General features: G+C 47.1%; 1 protein-coding gene across 1 annotated transcript; it reads right to left on the bottom strand.

Annotated features, from left to right (window-relative positions):
* Positions 1-9,227: 9,227 nt before the first annotated feature.
* On the bottom strand, positions 9,228-21,317 carry TMED3 (transmembrane p24 trafficking protein 3). The gene is made up of 3 exons (XM_081227321.1): positions 20,993-21,317; positions 18,405-18,653; positions 9,228-10,088 (listed from the first exon to the last, which is right to left on the bottom strand). The coding sequence occupies exons 1-3, from the start codon at positions 21,161-21,163 to the stop codon at positions 9,852-9,854; spliced, it is 657 nt and encodes a 218-aa protein (XP_081083447.1). The 5' UTR covers positions 21,164-21,317; the 3' UTR covers positions 9,228-9,851.
* Between the last annotated feature and the right edge of the window lie 1,489 nt (positions 21,318-22,806).

The following is a 22,806-nucleotide window of genomic DNA, read 5'->3' as shown; positions in this document are numbered from 1 at the left end:
TGGCTCACGGGCCCAGCAGCTCCGCGGCATGTGGGATCTTCCCGGACCGGGGCACGAACCCGTGTCCCCTGCCTCGGCAGGCGGACTCTCAACCACTGCGCCACCAGGGAAGCCCTATGTAGACTTTTGAAATGGAAGTTAACAGAATCAACAGCAAATGGAAGAGATTAGCTATAAAACCTAATATTTGTAGAGAGCTTTTCATTTTGCAAAGAATTTTCACAAATACTCTTACGGAAACCTTGCGATAGCCTTAAGAGGTGAAGTAAGTGCTATTACCATCCTTGTATTTACTTTGCTTTTGAAATTTTTAATACAGAAAAGTACAAAAGGTAATACCACAAACACCCACATATGTGCCACCCAGAATTAACAAATGCTAATATTTTGTCATATATACTTGAGATTTTTTAATTTAAAAAAAGGAAAAAGGAATACCCCAAGATAAAATAGAAATCCCACTCCATCCCTCCCCATCCCCATTTCCCATCCTCCATTCCCAAAGGTAACCATTTGTTTTACAATTTTGTATTCATTGGGTGCCTTTATCATCTTAGTATGTACATTTATAGTATATTTAATACACATAGACATAAATTCATATGTTTCCATAAGCCATACAGAATACTATTTTCTGTGTGTTTTTAGTGATACATAAGTAGTATCACACTGAACAATTTTCCAACTTTTTTTTTCACTCAACAGTATGTTTTCAATACCATTCCATGTTGCTGTATAGGGAGCTATTCCATTTATTTCTAACCATTGTAAAGTATTCTCACATACTACATTTTGCTCCTCTCTTTTCCTGCTGATGGACATTTAGTTTATACCCAATGTTTTATCACCACACACAGTGCTGCAATGAACATCACAAAATGCTGCAATGAACATCATTATCCATGTTCCTTAATATCACACTGTATCACAAATGAGAACGCAGAGGCTCTGAGTGGGGAGACCATGTGATTTGCTCACCCTTGCACAGCTCCCAGATGGCAGTCAGGACGCAATTGCTACCAAACTGTTCTGCACTCCAGGCATCTTCTGTGCATGTTCCGATGAGACTGGAGTAGGACCAATATCTCATAAAAGAAGCTGGGAAAAGAGTGCCTGATTCAAGCTATGAAATGTATCTAATCTTGACAAAAGAGAGGTTCTGAAAAGAACGTAATTTAATATTTTTTAAGTAGCAAAAATTAAAAGAGTTGGATTTATCCAATTCCATCTGTTATGAGCCAAATTGCATCTCTCCCAAATTCATATTTATGTCCTAACCTCCAATATTTCAGAATGAAACTCTATTTGGAGACAAGGCCTTTAAAGATGTAACTAAGTTAAAATGAGATCACTGAGGTGGACCCTAATCCAATATGATTGGCATCCTTTTAAGAGGAAATTTAGACACAGACATGCACAGAAAGACTGTGTGAAGACACAAGGAAAAGATGGCCATTTACAAGACAGAGAGAGAGGCCTCAGAAAGAACCAACCCTGCTGACACCTTGATCTCAGACCTCCAGCCTCCAAAGCCATGAGAAAATAAATCTGCTGTTTACACCACCTAGTCTGTGGTGTTTGTTACAGCAGCTCCAGCAAACTAATACAGCTTGCAAGAGAGAGCAGCTAACGGGGGTAGATACTTTGGATTCCAGTCAGTCAAGATACAGCCTTGGTAATAGTGAGGCGTGGTCCTCCAGGGTCCACCACAGCCTGGATGGAACACCTAACAGAGCTTGCCAGCCCTCTGCTTTGGTGACAGACTCCCAAAGCAACTTGTGGTAGTCACTAATCATGCTTCGATACTCAGAAGTTGGTGGAAATGTCCATGTCCCTCGATTCTGTAAACCAATCAATCCACTCTGGTAGGTAGAGTTTTCAGGATCTGATCCACCCAGAGTAACATGCGGTTTGCCAATGGCTCAAAGTGTAGGAAGCGCCTAAAGTCCAGCTGACAAGCCAGCCTAGGGCGGGCTCTTTTTTTTCTTTTGTTTTTGAGGTTTTCACATCTGCCTGCTAGAGCTGAAGTTCAGGGAAGGGGATATTTCCAACCCAGGTGTGATGGTTAATTTAATATGTCAGCTTGACTGGGCTAAGAGATACCCGGAGAGCAGGTAACATATTATTTGTGGGTGTGTCTGCAAGCATATCTCGGGAAGAGATTAGCATTTGAATAGGTAGACTGAGTAAAGAAGATTGTATACCAATATGGTGGGTATCATCCAATCCATTGAAGGCCTGAATAGAAAAAGGCAGAGGAATTTGCTTTCTCTGCTGGAGCTGGGACATCCCACTTCTGACCTAGGGCATCAGCACATGTTCTTTTTTTTTTTTTTTTTTTAACATCTATATTGGAGTATAATTGCTTTCCAATGGTGTGTTAGTTTCTGCTTTATAACAAAGTGAATCAGTTATACATATATATGTCCCCATATTTCTTCCCTCTTGCATCTCCCTCCCTCCCACCCTCCCCATCCCACCCCTCTAGATGGTCACAAAGCACCAAGCTGATCTCCCTGTGCTATGCGGCTACTTCCCACTAGCTATCTATTTTACGTTTGGTACTGTATATATGTCCATGCCACTCTCTCACTTTGTCCCAGCTTACCCTTCCCCCTCCCCGTATCCTCAAGTCCATTCTCTAGTAGGTCTGTGTCTTTATTCGCGTCTTGCCCCTAGGTTCTTCATGACCATTTTTTTTTTTTTAGATTCCATATATATGTGTTAGCACACGGTATTTATTTTTCTCTTTCTGACTTACTTCACTTTGTATGACAGACTCTAGGTCCATCCACCTCACTACAAATAACTCAATTTCGTTTCTTTTTATGGCTGAGTAATATTCCATTGTATATATGTGCCACATCTTCTTTATCCATTCATCTGTTGATGGACACTTAGGTTGCTTCCATGTCCTGGCTGTTGTAAATAGTGCTACAATGAACATTTTGGTACATGACTCTTTTTGAATTATGGTTTTCTCAGGGTATATGCCCAGTAGTAGGATTGCTGGGTCGTATGGTAGTTCTATTTTTAGTTTCTTAAGGAACCTCCATACTGTTCTCCATAGTGGCTGTATCAATTTACATTCCCACCAACTGTGCAAGAGGGTTCCCTTTTCTCCACACCCTCTCCAGCATTTACTGTTTGTAGATTTTTTGATGATGGCCATTCTGACTGGTGTGAGGTGATACCTCATTGTAGTTTTGATTTGCATTTGTCTAATGATTAATGATGTTGAGCATTCTTTCATGTGTTTGTTGGTAATCTGTATATCTTCTTTGGAGAAATGTCTGTTTAGGTCGTCTGCCCATTTTTGGATTGGATTCTTTGGTTTTTTGATATTGAGCTGCATGAGTTGCCTGTAAATTTTGGAGATTAATCCTTTGTCAGTTGCTTCATTTGCAAATATTTTCTCCCATTCTGAGGGTTGTCTTTTCGTCTTGTTTATGGTTTCCTTTGCTGTGCAAAAGCTTTGAAGTTTCATTGGTCCCATTTGTTTATTTTTGGTTTTATTTCCATTTCTCTAGGAGCTGGGTCAAAAAGGATCTTGCTGTGATTTATGTTATAGAGTGTTCTGCCTGTGTTTTCCTCTAAGAGTTTTATAGTGTCTGGCCTTACATTTAGGTCTTCAATCCATTTTGAGTTTATTTTTGTGTATGGTGTTAGGGAGTATTCTAATTTCATTCTTTTACATGTAGCTGTCCAGTTTTCCCAGCACCACTTATTGAAGAGGCTGTCTTTTCTCCATTGTATACTCTTGCCTCCTTTATCAAAGGTAAGGTGACCCTATGTGCGTGGGTTTATCTCTGGGCTTTCTATCCTGTTCCATTGATCTATATTTCTGTTTTTGTGCCAGTACCATACTGTCCTGATTACTGTAGCTTTGTAGTATAGTCTGAAGTCAGGGAGCCTGATTCCTCCAGCTCTGTTTTTCTTTCTCAAGATTGCTTTGGCTATTCGGGGTCTTTTGTGTTTCCATACAAATTGTGAATTTTTTTGTTCTAGTTCTGTGAAAAATGCCAGTGGTAGTTTGATAGGGAATGCACTGAATCTGTAGATTGCTTTGGGTAGTATAGTCATTTTCACAATGTTGATTCTTCCAATCCAAGATCATGGTATATCTCTCTATTTGTATCATCTTTAATTTCTTTCATCAGTGTCTTATAATTTTCTTCATACAGGTCTTTTGTCTCCTTAGGTAGGTTTCTTCCTAGATATTTTATTCTTTTTGTTGCAATGATAAATGGGAGTGTTTTCTTAATTTCACTTTCAGATTTTTCATCATTAGTGTATAGGAATGCAAGAGATTTCTGTCAGCACTTGTTCTTGGGCTTTCATACCCAGACCAGGACTTTCACCATTGATACCCTGGTTCTCAGGCCATTGGACTCAGACTGAGTTATGCCACCAGCTTTCCCGGGTCTCCAACTTGCAGACAGCCGATGGTGAACTTCTCAGCCTCCATAACCACGTGAGCCAATTCCTAAAATAAAATTCTTTGGTTTTATTGGTTCTTTTTCCTTGGAGAACTGTGACTAATACTCCAGTCTAGAAGAAATGTCCCACCTCAGGGGTCCCAGAATCACAAAGGACAGAATCAGCTCCAGCCTGCAGCCACACTCCAGTTGCCACCCTTACACACCCCTGACCAATTATTCCTTGATCAGAAGTTTCCATCAGGAATGGATTTTCCTAATCTTATTAACTTATTTTTCAAGGCCTCTTGAGATGATCAAATAGCTTTTTTCACTTGACACTTCCTAGCTGTATGGCCTTGGGACAAGTTGAATAAATTCTCTGTGCCTCAGTTTCTTCATCTATAAAATGGGAATATTAATAATCCTTATGTCATAGAGCTGTTGTGAGAATCAACTGAAATGATATACAGAGAGCACTTAGAAATGTGCACATAGCAAGAGCTCAATAGAATTTCTTTTGTAGTTGTTATAATTAGTATTCTCTCTTAAACCTTAAAAATAAGAAGATTAGCATTTACACTTTCTCCTATCTTCCCCATTGCCTGTATTGTTATTTTTAAATCATTAGAGTTTATAAAATTTATTCTAACTAGATTGTCCATAGTTGTCTCATCTCAGGGGTCTATTTTAATGGATGAAACACTTCCTGACCATCTGCCCTTTCTATGATGGCTTCTTTACTTCCTGGTTCTCTAGAGCTTCCCAGGAGGGCAGCTTGTTCAATAATGGTTCACGAGGGCTCTGTCCCGAGTTCCTTCCAGCTTTAGAATGGTCACCTGCTGCCTTTGTACGTGAATGACAAGCTAGTAGTTTATAACCTTCTTTGGTCTACACTCTCTTTACCTAAATTCCTTGTAGACGCTACTTTTCCATCTGTCTCACAGTAAATGTCAGAAAAGTTGGAAAGCACATGATTTCCTCTTGTCAATTGCTTGCGCTTTTTGTCTTTGTTTTTAATGTAACATAGATGTTGATAGTTTCCTTATCTTTTTTTTGAAGCTCAGTAACTTCACTAGGATATGTCTGTGTTGATCATTCTGCTTCAATTTTTCCTAAAATGCAAGGTACCCTTTTAAACCAAGGATTGGGGTCTTCCTTTATTTTTATTAAAGCTTTCTTTTTTTATGTCTTTAGATTTGTTGTGGTGGTTCTACTTTCTTCTTTAAGGATGCCAATTATCTGCATGACAGATATCCTTTGTTATACAGATCTCTCGGTTTTTCCCTGATAACTTCCAGCTCTTTGGTTTTTTTCCATTTTATCTTTTTTCAATTTATTTTTTACGTATTTTATTTTTGGCTGTGTTGGGTCTTCATCACTGCACGCGGGCTTTCTCTAGTTGTGGCGAGCGGGGGCTACTCTTCGTTGTGGTGCGCGGGCTTCTCATTGCGGTGGCTTCTCTTGTTGCGGAGAACAGGTTCTAGGTGCACGGGCTTCAGTCGTTGCGGCGGGTGGGCTCGGTAGTTGTGGCTCACGGGCTCTAGAGTGCAGGCTCAGTAGTTGTGGTACACGGGCTTAGTTGCTCCGCAGCATGTGGGTCCTTCCCAGACCAGGGCTCGAACCCGTGTCCCCTGCATTGGCAGGCAGATTCTTAACCACTGCACCACCAGGGAAGCCCTCTATTGATTTCTTAAAATCATCAATATCAGTTTCTTTTCCCAAACGAGACAAGAACTTTTAGTATACCCTCATTCTCTTTAGTCTCTCTGCCTGCATCTTAAACTCTCTGGACCTTGTTCAGAATGGCAGTATTTGGTTGGCATGTATTTTCTTTCCTCCTTCACTCTGGCCCAAGAGTTTTAGACAATAAATATCAGTTCTCATATGTTTTACAGTTGCCTCTGAGGTTTAGTTCTCTTCTCCTCTGCTGTGGTCCCACATGCCTGAGATTTCTCAGTGGGTTTTCATGTTTACAATTTGGCTAAACTCCGGGGTTATTTTATTCTTGCCTTTTCTATTTAAAAAATGTGCCCTCATTTTCTTCTTGCATGCAATGTTGCTATTGCAAAATCTAACTTAAGTCTGATTGACAGAGGATTTGTTTTTCTCTCCGGAGGCATTTGGAATTCTCTCTTTGCCTTTGGTATTCTTAAATGTCATTATGTGTCCATATGGGGATTCACCTGGTCAATCCTCAACCCTTTTTGTCACTGTGGGGCTTTTGCTCTGAGATCTTTCCTTTCTTTCATTCCAATAAATGTATTTTTATTATTTCTTCAAATATATTTTTTCTACTTCAGGTTCACCTGTTATCCATCTCTTATCTCTTCTATTTTCACCTTTCCTATCTCTTAGCTTTTTTTTTTTTTCTTTTAATATTTTCTCCTTTTTTCCTGCTGCCATCTAGGATGGTTTTTCATACAGATCAGCTCTATCTCATGCTTTTATTTCCTCTGGAGTAGTCTTCATTTCTACTTTTATATTCCTCATCCGTAACATTTTCACTTGGTTCTTTATTACAACTTCTTGCTACAGCTAAATATTATTAATATTTTCTCATTTAGAGTATATTTATTTTGTTACTTAAAAATTGGGGTCCACACGTTCCAACAACTTTGCTTCAAATGACATGTTTGAATGGTGGTCAAGGTGTTTTATCTTTTTGGTATCCTTGGGGGTCTGGTTGTTTCTGCCTGGGTATTCATGTTCCCCTGGGGTCTGGGAATGTGTATTGACAAGGGCTAAAGTCTAGGACCTAGCTGGTGTCTCTGCAGAGGATTTAATGAGGTGGTGGGGGAGGGAGCCCCAGGATGGAGAATCACAATGGGTGACCCTCATTTGCTAATACTTGCCAGCCTTGTTGTTCAATGTTCACTTTATTTTTTTATAATTTTTAATTAATTAATTTTTATTTTATTTTTGGCTCCAGTGGGTCTTAGTTGTGGCTCACAGGCTCTTCGTTGTGGTGCGTGGGCTCCTCTCAAGTTGTGGCGTATGGGGTTTTTTCTCTCTCTAGCTGTGGTGCACGGGCTCCAGAGCACGTGGGCTCTGTAGTTTGCACATGTGGGCTCTCTCATTGAGAGGTGTGAGTTCAGAAGTTGTGGCGCGCGGGCTCAGTTGCCCCACGGCATGTGGGATCTTAGTTCCCCGACCAGGGATTGAACTGACATCCCCTGCATTGGAAGGTGGATTCTTTACCACTGGACCACCAGGGAAGTCCCTTAATGTTCACTTTAAACACTCAGAAAGAACAGCCTTGGGATGAGAGAGCGGCCTTAGGTTTTAATCCACCAGCCATGGATCTTAGGGAGGGGAGGACAGGGAAGAGTAGATGCCCTGGGGCAGCTGGTCAACCACTGCTCACCACCCAGGGACAGGGCCTTTGCTCTGCCCTGGTCGTGCCCTACACAGGCACCTGTGGCCTGGCTGCTGCCACTCAAATCATGGCAAAGGAGGGGGGCCATGGTAGCCCCAAGGCAAAATGCAGGAGAGGCAGGCACAGAATGTCAGCTTCTAAGAGGAAACAGTTACATTATATTGCTTAATCCAGGTAGTGGCACATAAGGATGTGCTGTACTGTTTTTCACTATACTGCAAACATATTTCATAAAAAATCTTTTATATATACTTGGTACTTAGAGAAGAAATACCATCAAAACTCTATGAACAGGTATAAGTAGGATTTATCTTTCAATCAAGCTAAGTAAGGCTCATGGAGTTTCTTTCTCACGGGACTGTTTATTTTGTTCCCTACAATGCACTATTAACGCTTGCTAGACAGCTCAGGATTTCAGGTTTCTTGGTAGGTTTTTTTTAGGACAGACATCATATCATCTTCCCTCAAGACCTACTATACAGACACTTGATCTGTATGCATTGATTTCTTACTAATGGGCAAGGCTGTTCATCTAATAACTAATATCTATTAAGAGCTTAGTATATATCAGGCATTATTCTATACACTAAGAATACAGCAGTGAACAAAGTCCCTACCTTCATGGAGTTTACATCTAGACAATAAACAAACAAGTAAACATATCTGTCAATGGTAATAAATGACATACAGAGAAGTAAAGCAGAGACAGAGACACAGAGGGCCAGGGACAGGTGAGATGATGCCATCTTAAATAGAGTGGTTAGGAGAGACCTCACTGACAAGGTGACATTGGTTAGGAGGAAATGATGGAGCAGGTCATGCAGCTATCAGGGAGAGGGTGTTCTAACAGAGGAAACAACCTGTGCAAAGGCCCTGGGGCAGAAGCATGGCCTGGTGTGATAGGAACAGCAGGACCTGGAAGACATGGGAGAAGAGAGTGGAGGGAGTAGGGTAGGGGATGTCCAGGGCCAGAGGCTGGGGTGCCAGATGCAGGATTTCAGAGACCACGGTGAGGACTTTCATGAACTGTGAATGACATGCAGAGCCTTGGGAAGGTTTTGAGCAGGAGTGACAGGGTCTGACTAAGTTTTAAAGAGACCACTGTAGCTGCTGTGGAAATGGCCTTGGGAGAGCCACTCATCATCGCTCAGTCTTTTCTTTTTCTGTTCTTAGCCCCTCTATTTGGATTAAATGATGACTCAGTTGTTGACAGTAAGCACTAGGGTCTGAGAACACAAAATAACCAACTCCCTATTTCACTGTTTTCATTCAACTGAGAGTTATTTACTACTCCCTCCACAAATGCCTACACATACACATCTCTGAGGCATCACTTGCTCTATTATGCTGTAATTATTTATATGTACACCAATGCTCCCCATTAAGCCATGAGCTCCTCTAGAGCAAAGAAATAATGGCACAAGTGTCCATGGTGCTCACAGACAGTTTTTATTAGCCAGAGTCTTGCCTTCTAGGAGATACACAGCCAACCAAGGCACCCAGCTACCATTTTGTTCTTGCTTGCATGGCTGACTCCATGGCTCACCTGGGATGGGGATTTCTGCAAAGCTGCTTCAAGGCCTGGTTTCCACAGGTACAGAGAGCTCCATGTGAGGAAAGGCCAGACAGGGCCCTGTCTCCTCCACACGGGATAGGACACACAAGCCAAATGGGCCATGCGTCATGGAGCAAAAAGAGAGCCCTGAGCTGCTCCCTGGGGGCCTGGGCCCTTGGGGTTCCTCCTACGGGCCAGGCCATTGGATAGCTGCCTGCCTGCCCTCCCACACTGGCCAATCCCTAGCCTGATTGTACCCTTTCTGCATTCAGTGTTGCACACATAATGCAGCTGGATGCCTTCCACTTACTGGGCTCTATGAGCTTTGGCTGCTGGAGTACAAGGACCAAGCATCTGAATAGAAGGCAAGGTGAGAACATGTTACCCTGTGCTCTTCTCCAGGCAGCTCCTGGGTCACACCCACCAGCCCCAGGAGCCTGTGACCAAAGGGAGCTGCTCCGTCCTGGGGTGTGAGGGGCCTGGGAGCAGAGTGCCCCAACTAGGAGTGGACCATCCTGCTGACGGGTCGTTTTTCTGTGAAGAAGCTTTTCAGCAGCAGCACCTGGCTGAAGCTGACCACAAACAGCGCAATCGTCTCACCAACAGACCAGTAAGAGACTCGGCTATTCAGGTCTTCGGCCCGGGCCCTGTCCTGGGCCTCCCGGAGCCGGTAATGCGTCTGAGAGTCAATCACCGTCTTTAGAGCCTCGTGGATGGTCACACAGGCGGACTCCATCTAGGCAGGAAGAGAAAAGCAGTCATTGTGAACCCTCAGAAAAGAACAGGATCCAGCACACACACACAGCAAATGTGATCTTCAACATCCTAGGTAATTTCTACTGGATGCTAACTGTGTGTCTGTGCTAAGGATCTGACACGGTTGTATTCATAATAAGCCTAACTGAGGCTCAGAGAGGTTAAGTAACTTGTTCAGAGTCACATAGTTAGTAGATGGCAGAGTCAGGATTTAAACTCAACTGTCTGAGTCCTGAACCTATGCTTTCAAATACTGTCCTGTGTTCTTATTTAATACTCACCATACCCCTGACAGGCAGGGATCATTACTCCCAATGTTAAGGAGGATTGCCTGATTGCTTACTGCACATAGTGATGAGGAAATTGAGGCTCAAAGAGGCTACATGACTTTCCCGAGGTCACACAGCTAATGAACGGCAGGGTGTGCAGTAAACCACAATTGTGTTTGACTCTGAATCTACTGTTCATTCTATTAAATTTGCTGCCTACACTTCTGTGTATACACAGAAACATATGAAGACATACATTTCTCATGTACATAGACCCATACCCACATACAAACATGTGCAAAGACATAGACACGTGCACATGAATGTGCACACACACATGCATATACTCACACATAACACATACTACTTCACAACTTCCTTTACCTGCTAAACCATTACGTGCAGCAGGCCGAATTCTGAAGACGCCCCACCCCCACTACCAAGGTCCCCTGCTCCAATCCCAGGAGGCTGTGCAGACGATGAGCTGCCCCTCCTGTGATTACGCTGTATGTCACAGTTGACCTTAAGAGAGGGAGACCATCCAGTGGGCCTGACCAAATCACAGGAGCCCTTCAGAGCAGGGAGCTTTCTCCAGCTGGTGGCTGAAGGAGACGGCAGACAGGCTGGATTCAAATGAATTCGTGCACCGTTGCTGGCCCTCAAGATAGAGAAGGTCACGTGCAAGGACCAGAAAAAGGCCTCTAGGAGTGGACAGCACGGAAACGGGAGCCTCAGTCCTACAGCTGCAAAAGGAGCAAAACTCTGCCAACCACCGGGACGACGGTGAGAGTAGACTCCTCCCCAGAGCCTCCAGAGAAGAGGCCAGCCCAACCTGAGTTCAGCCTTGAGACCCTGAGCAGAGAACCCAGCCGAGCTGGCCCAGGCTTAGAGCCTACAGAACTGTGAGACAATGAACGGCCGTTGTCTTCAGCCCTCAGGAGTAATTATTGACTCGGCAAAAGAAAACCAAGACATCATGCCTGTGAAAGAACATGTGTTCTTACTCACGGGCAACCTCTAAAGCAATCGTTTTATCCAAAACCCGGCAAATTCTAGCCCAACAATAAGTTCTTGTGCTACGGAAGTTCTTAAGCATCCAACAGACGTGTGTTTCCCAAATTCCAAAGGTGAACTACTTATAAAGCTCAACGTAAGCTAGAAGGGACCAAACCATTGTGTCACCACCTTGGTGGACCCCTGTGAAACCCTCATTTCCCTCACAAATTGAACAGTTTCTGGACGGCAAAGGGGAGACCATGACCAAAAAAAACAGGTTGCCCTTACTTGCTTCATAGATATTCTTAACGCTGGGCCATTCTAGGAGCTGAACCAGACTACATGAGGAAAGAGAAAAGCTCCCCTTTAGCCTCTGTGTTGACAAGGCAGCATCTTCTGTCTGACAACTGGTCTACCTCCTAGGGGTGTGGGTTTCCTCTGCACATGTTGGCTGACCCCCTCATTCTGATCTATAGGGAAGAGGTGGTGAAATGTCATGTGGAGCGAAAACTGACAAGGTCACTGTGTATGAGATGGAATTAGTGGATCTCGACTAGGCATCAGGTCAAGGGGCAGAATCCACTGCAAAGAACAAGGTCGTTTGTGCTTCACTTTCTCCAAGGGGAACCTTGATCCTGCTTTCTCAGTGATGCCTGCGTGCCCTATTATTTGGGCTATATTATGGTCTTCTCTTGCGACTGCAGTTAGCATGGGGCTTCTTCACCTTCCCCACATTTGGTAGGTAGGGTGTAGAGGTATACCTCAGAGATACTGCGGGTGTGGTTCCAGACCACCACAACAAAGCAAATGTCACAATAAAGTGAGTCACGGGGATTTTTTTGGTTTCCCAGTGCCTATAAAAGTTACATTTACACTATACTGTTGTGTATTAAGACTGTAATAGCATTATGTCTAAAAAAAAAAATCAATGTACATACCTTAATTAGAAAATACTTTATTGCTGAAAAAATGCTAACCATCATCTGACAACACAGTGTTGCCCAAAACCTTCAATTGTAAAAAATACAGCACCTGTGAAGTGCAGTAGAACAAGGTGCGTCTGTACCTACAGATGTGTGATGTTAAGAAATGGACAAATGATCCTGAGAAGGGTTCCTGACATCAAGAAGTTGATTCCAAAGGGGACTCCTAAGTGACAACTGACTTCAGATGCCAACCACCAGAGGAGACCTCTCAGGGTAAAGACCTCTGCATTGGAGACAATGGTGGCATTTGTAGGCTTGCTCCTCCTCGCTCTCCTGGTAATGCTTCCAGAGTTGATGAAGGCATGTCAACTGTCACAGAGGAAGGAAGAGGACTAAACTGTGAAGGAGCCAGGAAAGAGGTCACAGAGTGGAGTCAGGCTTAACCTATGCAAACCTGTGTCAAAGTGGAACCAAAGTATGTCATTTGTAGACGCTTCCCTACTATGCCCTTCCAGTCACTCCCTATGACCATGACACAGGAAGATTTGGTAAGGCCAATTAGTTCTATATTTATAGCACCCTGGTGATCTTCAGAAGACCACGGTTATTGAAGGTAGGGCTGGGGAACTCAGGAGAGACACCTCTCAAAATGACACTACAGGAATTCCAAATCATACTCGGTTTTCTTTGATGGCCCAAACTACACTAATTCATTCTTTCAAATGTTTATTTATTAAGTGCCTACTCGCCTTCCAGACATTGTGCTGGGCCCTGGGAACTGAGAGATGAAATCAGAGTCAGACACAGTCCTGGGTCTCAAGAAGGTCATGATTTAGAGAATGTAATCAGCTTCCTGCAATGCCAAAAGAGCTAACAACAGAGGGGTGAGCGGAGCTATGGGAACACCTCAGAGAAAGCTGCTAATCCTGCCAGAGATGGAGGCGTACCTGACACAGGGAAGAGATAAACTGAACCTTGACAGATGGGCAGCATGTCACCAGGCAGAGGATGAGGGGAAGGCATTCCACGCAGGAAAAGCATGGCAGGGCTTCCCTGGTGGCGCAATGGTTAAGTATCTCCTGCCAATGCAGCGGACACAGGATCGAGCCCTGGTCGGGGAAGATCCCACATGCTGCGGAGCAACTAGGCCCGTGCACCACAACTACTGAGCCTGTGCTCTACAGCCCGTGAGCCACAACTACTGAGCCTGCGTGCCACAACTACTGAAGCCTGCGTGCCTAGAGCCCGTGCTCCGCAACAAGAGAAGCCCCTGTAATGAGAAGCCCGCGCACCACAAGGAAGAGTAGCCCCCGCTCACCGCAACTAGAGAAAGCCCACGCGCAGCAACGAAGACCCAACGTAGCCAAAAATAAATAAATAAAATAAATTTATTTTTTTAAAAAAGGAAAGAAAAGCATGGCAAAGACCATATTCAGGGCCCAGTATGTGCATCCCACTGGGGATATGTGGGAAGGAAGTCATGGGTAGGTGGAAGCTCACGGTAAAGGCCTTGAGAGTCAAGACTTTAACACGAAGCTCTGTGAGCAGAAGAATGGCAAGGCAAGGATCCCACTTTAAGAGAACTTCCCTGCCAGCCATGATGCAGCGGGGGATTGGTGGTGGGGAAACCACTTTGGTGGCTGCAATTCTGCTGGGAAGAAAAGACGAGGCCCTCAATTAAGAAGGTCACCAAGTGGGGGAAGAAGAGCGGATCTGGGAGCGATTTAGGGGACTCGGTAACAAAGTAGAGAAGATCATTCTTGAAATTAGTGGGATGAACAGAGATACACATATACATGTGTATACATGCACATGCATGCCCTTATGTATATGCATGCATATGCATGTGTACACACAGACATACATACACACGTTTAGAATGTATAAATACACAGAGGCTTTGTTTTGTTTGGGTTTTTTTTGCGGTACGCGGGCCTCTCACTGCTGTGGTCTCTCCCGTTGCGGAGCACAGGCTCCAGACGCGCAGGCTCAGCGGCCATGGTTCACGGGCCCAGCCGCTCCGCGGCATGTGGGATCTTCCCAGACCGGGGCACGAACCCGTGTCCCCCGCATCGGCAGGCGGACTCTCAACCACTGCGCCACCAGGGAAGCCCAGAGGCTTTGTTTTTAAACACTAGGGACGGGCTCACTGGTTTTCCAGGCTAGAATTCCACCCTCTGTTTATTTCCATCACAAGCTCATTCAGAAACTGAAGATGTACATTACACTCACTTCAACTGGGAGCTCCTGGGACCCCTGAGCCCTAGCCCAGGTGTTCAGCAGTATAGGCTGGTGCCTCCAGCCTCCTCCCAGGGTCCAGAATCACTGGAGAAGGGGTGGGAGTGGGGAGGTGGAGGGGAAGAGAAACGGAGGAGGACACAGAAACCACGGGTGCCGACACCCCGGGCAGAGGACACATCAGATATGCCACGTAAGGCATCACTTCAAAGATGTGGACCAGATGTCACCAGCCAGAATAAAGCACTGCACTTCTATGAAGAGAACCTGAGGTCTCTACAGGAACAACCTCAGATCCGATCAGTGACAGGGAAGGAAGCCAGTTCTCAGGAGGTAACAGAGCAGGAGGTGGTATTCTACGGCTTTCCTGGCGTCTAAAAACAGCAGACACCTTTAGAACCTAGCACGGGCCTCACAGGAGACCCCAGGGCCACACATCACCAAGATTCACAGACACCTGGAAGCATCCCCTTACCGTAAAAACACGCTACTTCCCCGTCCACTGGGATCTGCCGTTGGCGTTAGTCTAAGATACCGCTTCAGCTTGTTCCCACAAAATTTCAGTTAGGCAACCCAGCCAGCCTGCTTCCTACCCAGCAGGAAGCCAGCAGAGGCCCTTCTGTTGCAAAGAGCCCTGTTTTACCAGGGCCATGGGTCCCCAGCTCTCCTGCAGTGCGAACTTCACCCCGCTGAGACCTCCAGCCCTGGCTGGTTCCCAGTGTCCGGGCGCCTCACGGGGACTGTGGGCACCGCTCCATCATGACAGGTAGTCTCTGGAGACACCCTGACCTGTCTCCCTCCCAGGACCATCCCTTCCCTCCATCCCATGCCCACATCCCATCCCGTCTCTACCACCTGCTGATGCCCAGGTCTTCACTGTGTAACCAGCAGCAAATCCCTGCAGCCTCACCTCATCAGGACCTCCACGGATAGAAGCACTTGGCTCTTTATTTTATTTTATTTTTTGGCCGCGCAGCACATGGGATCTTAGTTCCCCGAACCAGGGATCGAACTCACACCCCCTGCAATGGAAGCGCAGAGTCTTAACCACTGGACTGCCAGGGAAGTCCGCGCTTGGCTCTTTAAATTCTTCAAGAGCTCAAAGGCAGCGTCGCAGGAGCTGGCCTCAGAGTAGAGTTAGGAAAACCTTTAATCTTCCCTCGACTACCACTGAGGCAGCCCCGGACCTTGGACCTCTGTCAGGAACTTTCAGCCTCCGCTAGGATCTTCCCAGACTCTCAGGATGCCCAGGGCACCTCAAGGTTGGCCTCCCTCAGCAGCATCCCTAGCCCATGTCCTCTGCCAGGAGCCTGGTCGTGCTGGAACTCAGGCCGAAGACAAGTCCCTCTCGCCTGGAGCCCTGTCCTGGGATGCGGTCACTCTGGATCCTATTCTTTCACCCGAGGACTGCTACTGGTGCCAGAACACACAGCCTCTGGCCCAGCACTGAGCCGGACGAAGCTTCAGGGGAAGGGAGAAGACAGCTTCAGGTAGAAAGGGGATCCATGCCAAGCAAAATAAGATCAGGGCCAGTGAGGAAAGTAAAGTGATGCCCTGAATACCGGCACCTGCTGTTCTCCCCACCCAGGAGGCCTTTCCTCCTCCTGTGCCAGACACACTCCTAGGCAAGCACCCAGAGTGTCGCTTTAAGCTAAAAGTCTCCCTGTGAAGACTTCCCTGACCCTCCTGGAAGAGTCAATTGGTCCATCCCCTGACAACCCTCACCCTTAAATCTCAGCTCTGATCAGAGCATCCTGGAGCTCCGTGGGTTACAGGGTCGCATTCCACGCAGGGCTGACAGCTGGGACAGCACCCTCTGACCTCATACTCCCACCACCGGGTACAGGGTACAGACTGAGCACGGGCCCACCACAGGCGAGCGGGAGCTGTCTGAGACAGGCACAGATCAGGCAGGGGGGTCAGAGGCACAGAAGGAGAACGAAACAGCTCTTTTGCGGCTGGGCAGGAGGAAGGATGAGGTTCCCAGATGTAGAAGGGGGGAAGTGCAATCACTCCTTCCTGCAACAAAACCAAACTCTAATTCTAAGGCTCCAGGAAAGAACGCCTCTAGTGCACTAATCCACAAAGCCTTTTCTCTACTGGTTTCTTTTCCACTGTTTAGAGAGAGAAGTCCTTCAGCTCAGTTTCTGGAGACTCACAAAGTCTTCAAAACAGAAGCTATTTCATCAATGACCAACAGACCTCCTGAGAGGATAGGTTATGAAAGATCCTACACTTAAGACACACCCTGGGCTGGAACTACTATCAGCAGTCACGCCGCTAAGCTCAAACGCACTGCTGTCCAGTGGAACGCTCCATGCGTGGGCACCAGCCCACTTGTGACTACTGAGCACTAGAAATGTTGGTATAGAGCAAACAAGGAAGGGAATTTTTTTTTTTTTTTTTTTTTGCGGTACGCGGGCCTCTCACTGCTGTGGCCTCTCCCGTTGCGGAGCACAGGCTCCGGACGCGCAGGATCACCGGCCATGGCTCACGGGCCCAGCCGCTCCGCGGCACGTGGGATCTTCCCGGACTGGGGCACGAACTCGTGTCCCCTGCGTCGGCAGGCGGACTCTCAACCACTGTGCCACCAGGGAAGCCCGGAAGGGAATTTTTTATTTAATTTTAATTAAATGTCACAGCCATATGTAGATAGCTGTTACTGACTGGACAGTGCAGTGCTAACCTCCAACTGCTCAGAGAATGAGCCCATGGTCAAAGCCACAGAGGAATGGAGCCTGTGGTCACCTTGGAGGGCAACCCAGAAGGTAATCTGGCATTGCTGGAGACTCAGATGCTCTGGCTTTGGGCCTGGAACAGGTGCGGCCACAGAGGGTCATTCCTGTCTCACAGGTTTCCCTGGGTCCTGCCACTCAGTCATCTGACAACTATTTGGTGAGCTCTTATTCTATGCCACACCCCAGGCACTGGGGAGCTGGGTATTCAGGGGTAATACAGAGTCCTAGCCTCAGAGCCTGCATATGGGAGGGAGGGAGAAGCTTAAATAGCAGGAGGGAAGACTGATGGAGGAGGCTGGGGTCGGATTATCGTTAACTGTGACGGCCATGGGTGACAGAGATGACGATCTGTCCTCCAAAAGTGTCACCGTTTCTCTTCCAGATTGTGAAGTTTGTTGCTAGGAGTTGACTGCCCAACTGAACTGTATTTGCCGCCTTCGTTTCATCCACAGGACTATTTCTCAACAATGAGATATGAGTGGGTGTGATGGCGTCACTTCTGGGCCAGGGCTTTTAAGAAGCAGATGGGACTTTATCATTCTCTCCTTCTTTTGGTGGCTAGAAACAGAGGACTCTGAAGCCCTAAGGGACATCAGAAAGATGACAAGAAAGGAGCCTGGCTTCCTGAGTCACTCCATGGAGGAAAGTCCTCCACCCATATCCCCACTCTCTGGATTATTATTTGAGTGAGGAAAAAAAAACCTTTCATTGTGCTAAGCCATTGATATTTGGGGTTTATTTGTTATAACAGCCAGACGTTGTTACCTTAACTAATATATACCACACAGAGTAGGACTGGTCTTTCTCATGTAGATACACCATATCAGCAGAGAGGCATATGCTACTATGTGTACTTTGAAAGTGGTGCTGTGTCAAAGACTAAATGGGAACGCAGGAATACCAGAGGAAAGCACTGCAGGGATCCAGTTAAAGAATGGAGAGGAAGACCAAAAGGAGAACATAGGGTCTTGTAGGACTGGATGTGAACAGAGGGGCAGAGTCAATACTGAGACTTCAGATTGGAGCTGGATAGCCGGTGACTAGTCGCTCATCAGCCAAGACGGGCACAGACGAGGAGGAGCAGGCTTGGGGGGAGGGGGTTCATCTCAGCCTGTTAGTGTCCACTCACCTGGGTGAGGGCCGTGACTCTGTTCCCCATGTCTGGGAGAATGGGGGGCTCGTCGCCCACTTGAAAGTCAAAGTAGACGGTCTTGTGAGAGAAGGTGGAAAACTCATTACTGAAGCAAAACTGATAAACGCCCTTGACCTCAGCCTGGTGTGTGAAGCTGTCATACTGCTTCTTGGTTTCCCTGTAGATGGTGTTCCCCAGGGGGTCCTCCACATAGCAGTCAACGTCGTAGTGGCCTCCAGTGATGACCTGATAACCACAAAAGACACCCACAGTCTGCTGTTACCAGAGAGGCAAACACCACTTCCCAAAGGCCGACCAGGCACTGTGATGACATGTCACAAACATTTTTTTCATTTAATCTTCACAGCCTTCTAAAGGCTGACACTCCCCAATTTACAGAGGATGACACTGAGGCTGAGAGAGTTGAAGTTAACTGGCCATGGTCATGCCGCTTGAAAGTGACAGAGCTAAGACTCAAATCCATGTCGCCCGACTCCCAAAGTTTTGCTCTGCAAGAGTGCAAATAGCCTAATCCTCCCCATTTTACAGAAGAGGTCACTGAGGCTCCGAGGTTAAGTAAACTGCTGAACGTGTCTGGTAAACGTTAATATTACTGCTGATGGAATGCAAGGGGAAAGCAAATATAGACCGAAGCCTTCACAGAATCAGTGACTACCAGAGGTGGGAGAGTCCTCGGGAATCATTAGTTCAAACTCTCTTTGTCAACACAGGAAAGATAAGACCTGCAAAGGGCAGAAATCACAGAGGTGGTCAATGACTACAGCTAAGGTCTATCAAAGAACACAGTCGGGCTTCCCTGGTGGCGCAGTGGTTGGGAGTCCGCCTGCCGGTGCGGGGGACACGGGTTCGTGCCCCGGTCCGGGAGGATCCCACATGCGCGGAGCGGCTGGGCCCGTGAGCCATGGCCGCTGAGCCTCAGCGTCCAGAGCCTGTGCTCCGCGGTGGGGGAGGCCGCGGCAGTGAGAGGCCCACGTACCGCAAAAAAAAAAAAAAAAAAAAAAAAAGAACACAGTCAATGGCCTCCATCTGCTTCCAAATGTTAAAATTTCCTTTTGTCCAGATGGAAGAATTTGCTTTGTGATGAGTGAGCTTCCTAATGCTGGAGGTGTGTAAACTTATGCTGAACCTGCTCTAGCAGGGGTTCCTGACCTGGCAGGGACCAGATGACCTCTCAGGCCCCTCCATCCTCACAACGATCATGTTTTGGTGACGGTATCTAGGTTACCCCTGTTAACCCAGCTACAATTTCCACACTGTCCACGGACATGTGAAAGTGGCCACATCAGTGACTCGGAGGTCATCACACATAGTGCTGTCCCCAAGCACATGCCTCCTTTAGTGGCTTTGGTCAGAGAGGGCCCACCATGTGGCCTGCCCCTACTCCTGCTTCCCGTGCCAACTCATCTCTGTAATGCCTGTCAGTAGGTGTCCACAAGCAGACACGGGTCTGGGTATAATTCCCACTCAGCTCCCTACTCTTAGATCTGCTGACTAAACCTTAGGGGCAGATCTCTCGCTCAAGACCTGCTCCCCGGGCTTCCCTGGTGGCACAGTGGTTGAGAGTCCGCCTGCCGATGCAGGGGACACGGGTTCGTGCCCCGGTCCGGGAAGATCCCACATGCCGCGGAGCGGCTGGGCCCGTGAGCCATGACCACTGAGCCTGCGCGTCCGGAGCCTGTGCTCCGCAATGGGAGAGGCCACAACAGTGAGAGGCCCGCGTAACCCCCCGCCAAAAACAATGTAATCTCTAAGGGGGAGCATTCATTTAGCAAGAGGGAAGAGATATGGGAACATACGTATATGTATAACTGATTCACTTTGTTATAAAGCAGAAACTAACACACCATTGTAAAGCAATTATACTCCAATAAAGATGTAAAATAAATAAATAAATAAATAAAATAAAATAAAATAAATTAAAAATAGAATTTAAAAAAAAGACCTGCTCCCCTGAACTGTGAGCCATGAGATGTCTCAAAGGAGCCAGGACTGCAGGAGCTAGGAGCTTTTCTGAGCCATATGGCAGCAGCCACAACACCACTCCTTGGAAACACTGCCAGGGCTCAAAGCCTGCGCTGACACCTCCTTTCCCAAGCGCCATTTCCCATCACTTGCCGCTCTCACCCCAACTTGACTTCAAACACTGGAGAGAGGGAAAAATAAACCCAAGAACCCATTTCCTCTCGCTGCCATTTTTCAGTACAGGCGAGGACAAACTGGTCCAAAAAACTTGGGACAGAGAGCCTGTGTCCAGCTAATCAGACATGGCATTCCTTAGAGTCAAGGGGCCTGCAGGTCACTGAGGACAACTCACCAGGATGCAGGACCCACCCCCGGGCATCCGCATCCAGGGAGTGCACCTGCGGCGCTACCTCCCTCCCTGGTTAGTCGGGCCTGTCTCGAGTGGGCTCTGACTTCCTCGCGGGGAAGTCAGCTGGTCTCTGGTCATTCCCGCCCCCTTCAGCCTCTTTGGCTAATTCCAGCCACTCCAGCCTGGGGCGCACGAGTGACCAGTGGAGACCTGGAAGGGGGAGAAGAGGCGCTGCCGGGCGCCAGGGCCTCACCTGGTAATCCAGGGAGAACTTCACGCCCTGCTCCACGTCCTCGTGGAAGCACTGCTTGGCGTTGTCAGGTAACTCGAAGGTGAGCTCCGCGCCCTCCGGCCGCTCCGCCTGCAGCAGGAGCAGCAGCAGAAGGGGCAGCGCGCAGGCGGAGCGCGAGGCCACGCTGCCCATGATGATCCCGGTCCAGTCCCGTGGGCCGCGGCTCGGGCGTGCGCTCCTCGCGGGTGGGACGGTGGCTGGGGGACCAGGGATAAGGCGCAGGGACAGACGTGGCGCTCGCGGGGCGCTGCGCTTCCGGGAGGGCGGGAGGCTCAGCGCGCAGCCGCGAGCTCGGGGGTGGTCCCGGGACCGAGGCCAGAGAGCACCGCGGCCTCCCCCCGCCCCTTCTGCCCGCTGCGCCTGCGCGCTGTCTGGGCTGGCGAAGGGGACACGCCCCCTCCCCCGCCCCGCGCTGTTCTACTGGGGCGTCTCGCCGAAGGTGAGGCGGGACGCCCACTCGAAGCGGGCACCTCCTCGGAAGGGCCTTCTGCCAACATCCCCGACAGACGTTTTCTGCATCTTCTGGGACCCGCAGGCTTGAGTATTACCCGGAATTGGCCCAGGTCCACGCAGTCCATCCTCTCTGGCTGCAGCAGCACGAAGCCCATGGGGTTTTACAAGGTACAGGCTCTGCTTCTGACTGGCTCTGTAACTTGTCTCACTCTTCTCTGGAAAATCAGTCTCCTGGTCTAGAACTGGGTGTGCCCAAACCTACTATCCACAATAGCAAGGAAGGCTAGAGGAAAGATATGCAAACTCTGGGGACCCAATTAACACCCCCTTTCTCATTCCCATCCCCTTCCCAAGGTGAAAAAGTATGCCACGGGGCAGGGGGGTTGATTGGTGAGAGTAAGTAAAACCCCACAGCTACATCTGTTCTGGGGAAAACTGGCAGGCGTGCTCACACACAAAGCTTCCTGAAGCTTCCTGAAGATACGAATACAGGTCTCTCAGGGATTGCAGGTATCTCTTGGTTGTCTGGATAAGTTGAAGGTTCTTCTGGGACAAAACGATCTTTTTTTTTTTTTCCCTTTGACTTCTCAAAAGCGCTGAAGGCAGATAAATTAATTTACTGTCTTAGCTATTACCATTGACCTAAGAAGATATCTTGTATAATCATTACTATAGCGTTTTATATTCACTATGATCAGGTAAAGACAAAGAGAAAAAAAACCGACTGTAGTCTCGCTACTCAGTAAAGAATTTTTTTCAGAACATCATTAGATGAGGTGTATCTTGATTTTAGCGAAGAATTTTACTGCCTATATAGGTCTCCACGTGGATAAGACCGAAGTGTCCTGTCACTGGGCATACTTGACGTTGGATTGAGGCGGTAAATGATATGAAAGCAGTCTGTTGGCTGTTAAATAACATGCGCACATAATGTAATTATTCATATTTACTGGCTCTGAACCAGACTTGGCAAGGTATATAGTGTGTTTTGAGGCTCTTTCCGTGGCTCTGTCCTGTTAAACATTATGTTTCAGTAACTAGTAGAAAACATGTAAGTAGTAATCATCTAATCTTGATGCAGCAAGTGGAGAAACAAATGACAGATGTAAGACCGAGATTACCATGGCCAGGTGGAGTACTCACAAGGTAAAGTCAAAGGAAACAGGATTTAACCGGGAAGAGGAGAGACTAAGAAGGAAGGGAGTGTTCGCTTTAAAAGTTTGCGTAACAGCAGTCGTAGCAGCTACCCTAATTTAGCAGTTGCAATGAACCAGCACAGTGCTTGCTACTGATACACTTTTACATATTTTACACTAATTAAA

Source organism: Mesoplodon bidens (assembly GCF_964165515.1).
Source record: "Mesoplodon bidens genome assembly, chromosome: 3".
Taxonomy (NCBI): Eukaryota; Metazoa; Chordata; class Mammalia; order Artiodactyla; family Ziphiidae; genus Mesoplodon; species Mesoplodon bidens.
The sequence above is the reverse complement of the archived record's forward strand: the minus strand, read 5'-3'. Positions and strand labels throughout refer to the sequence as shown.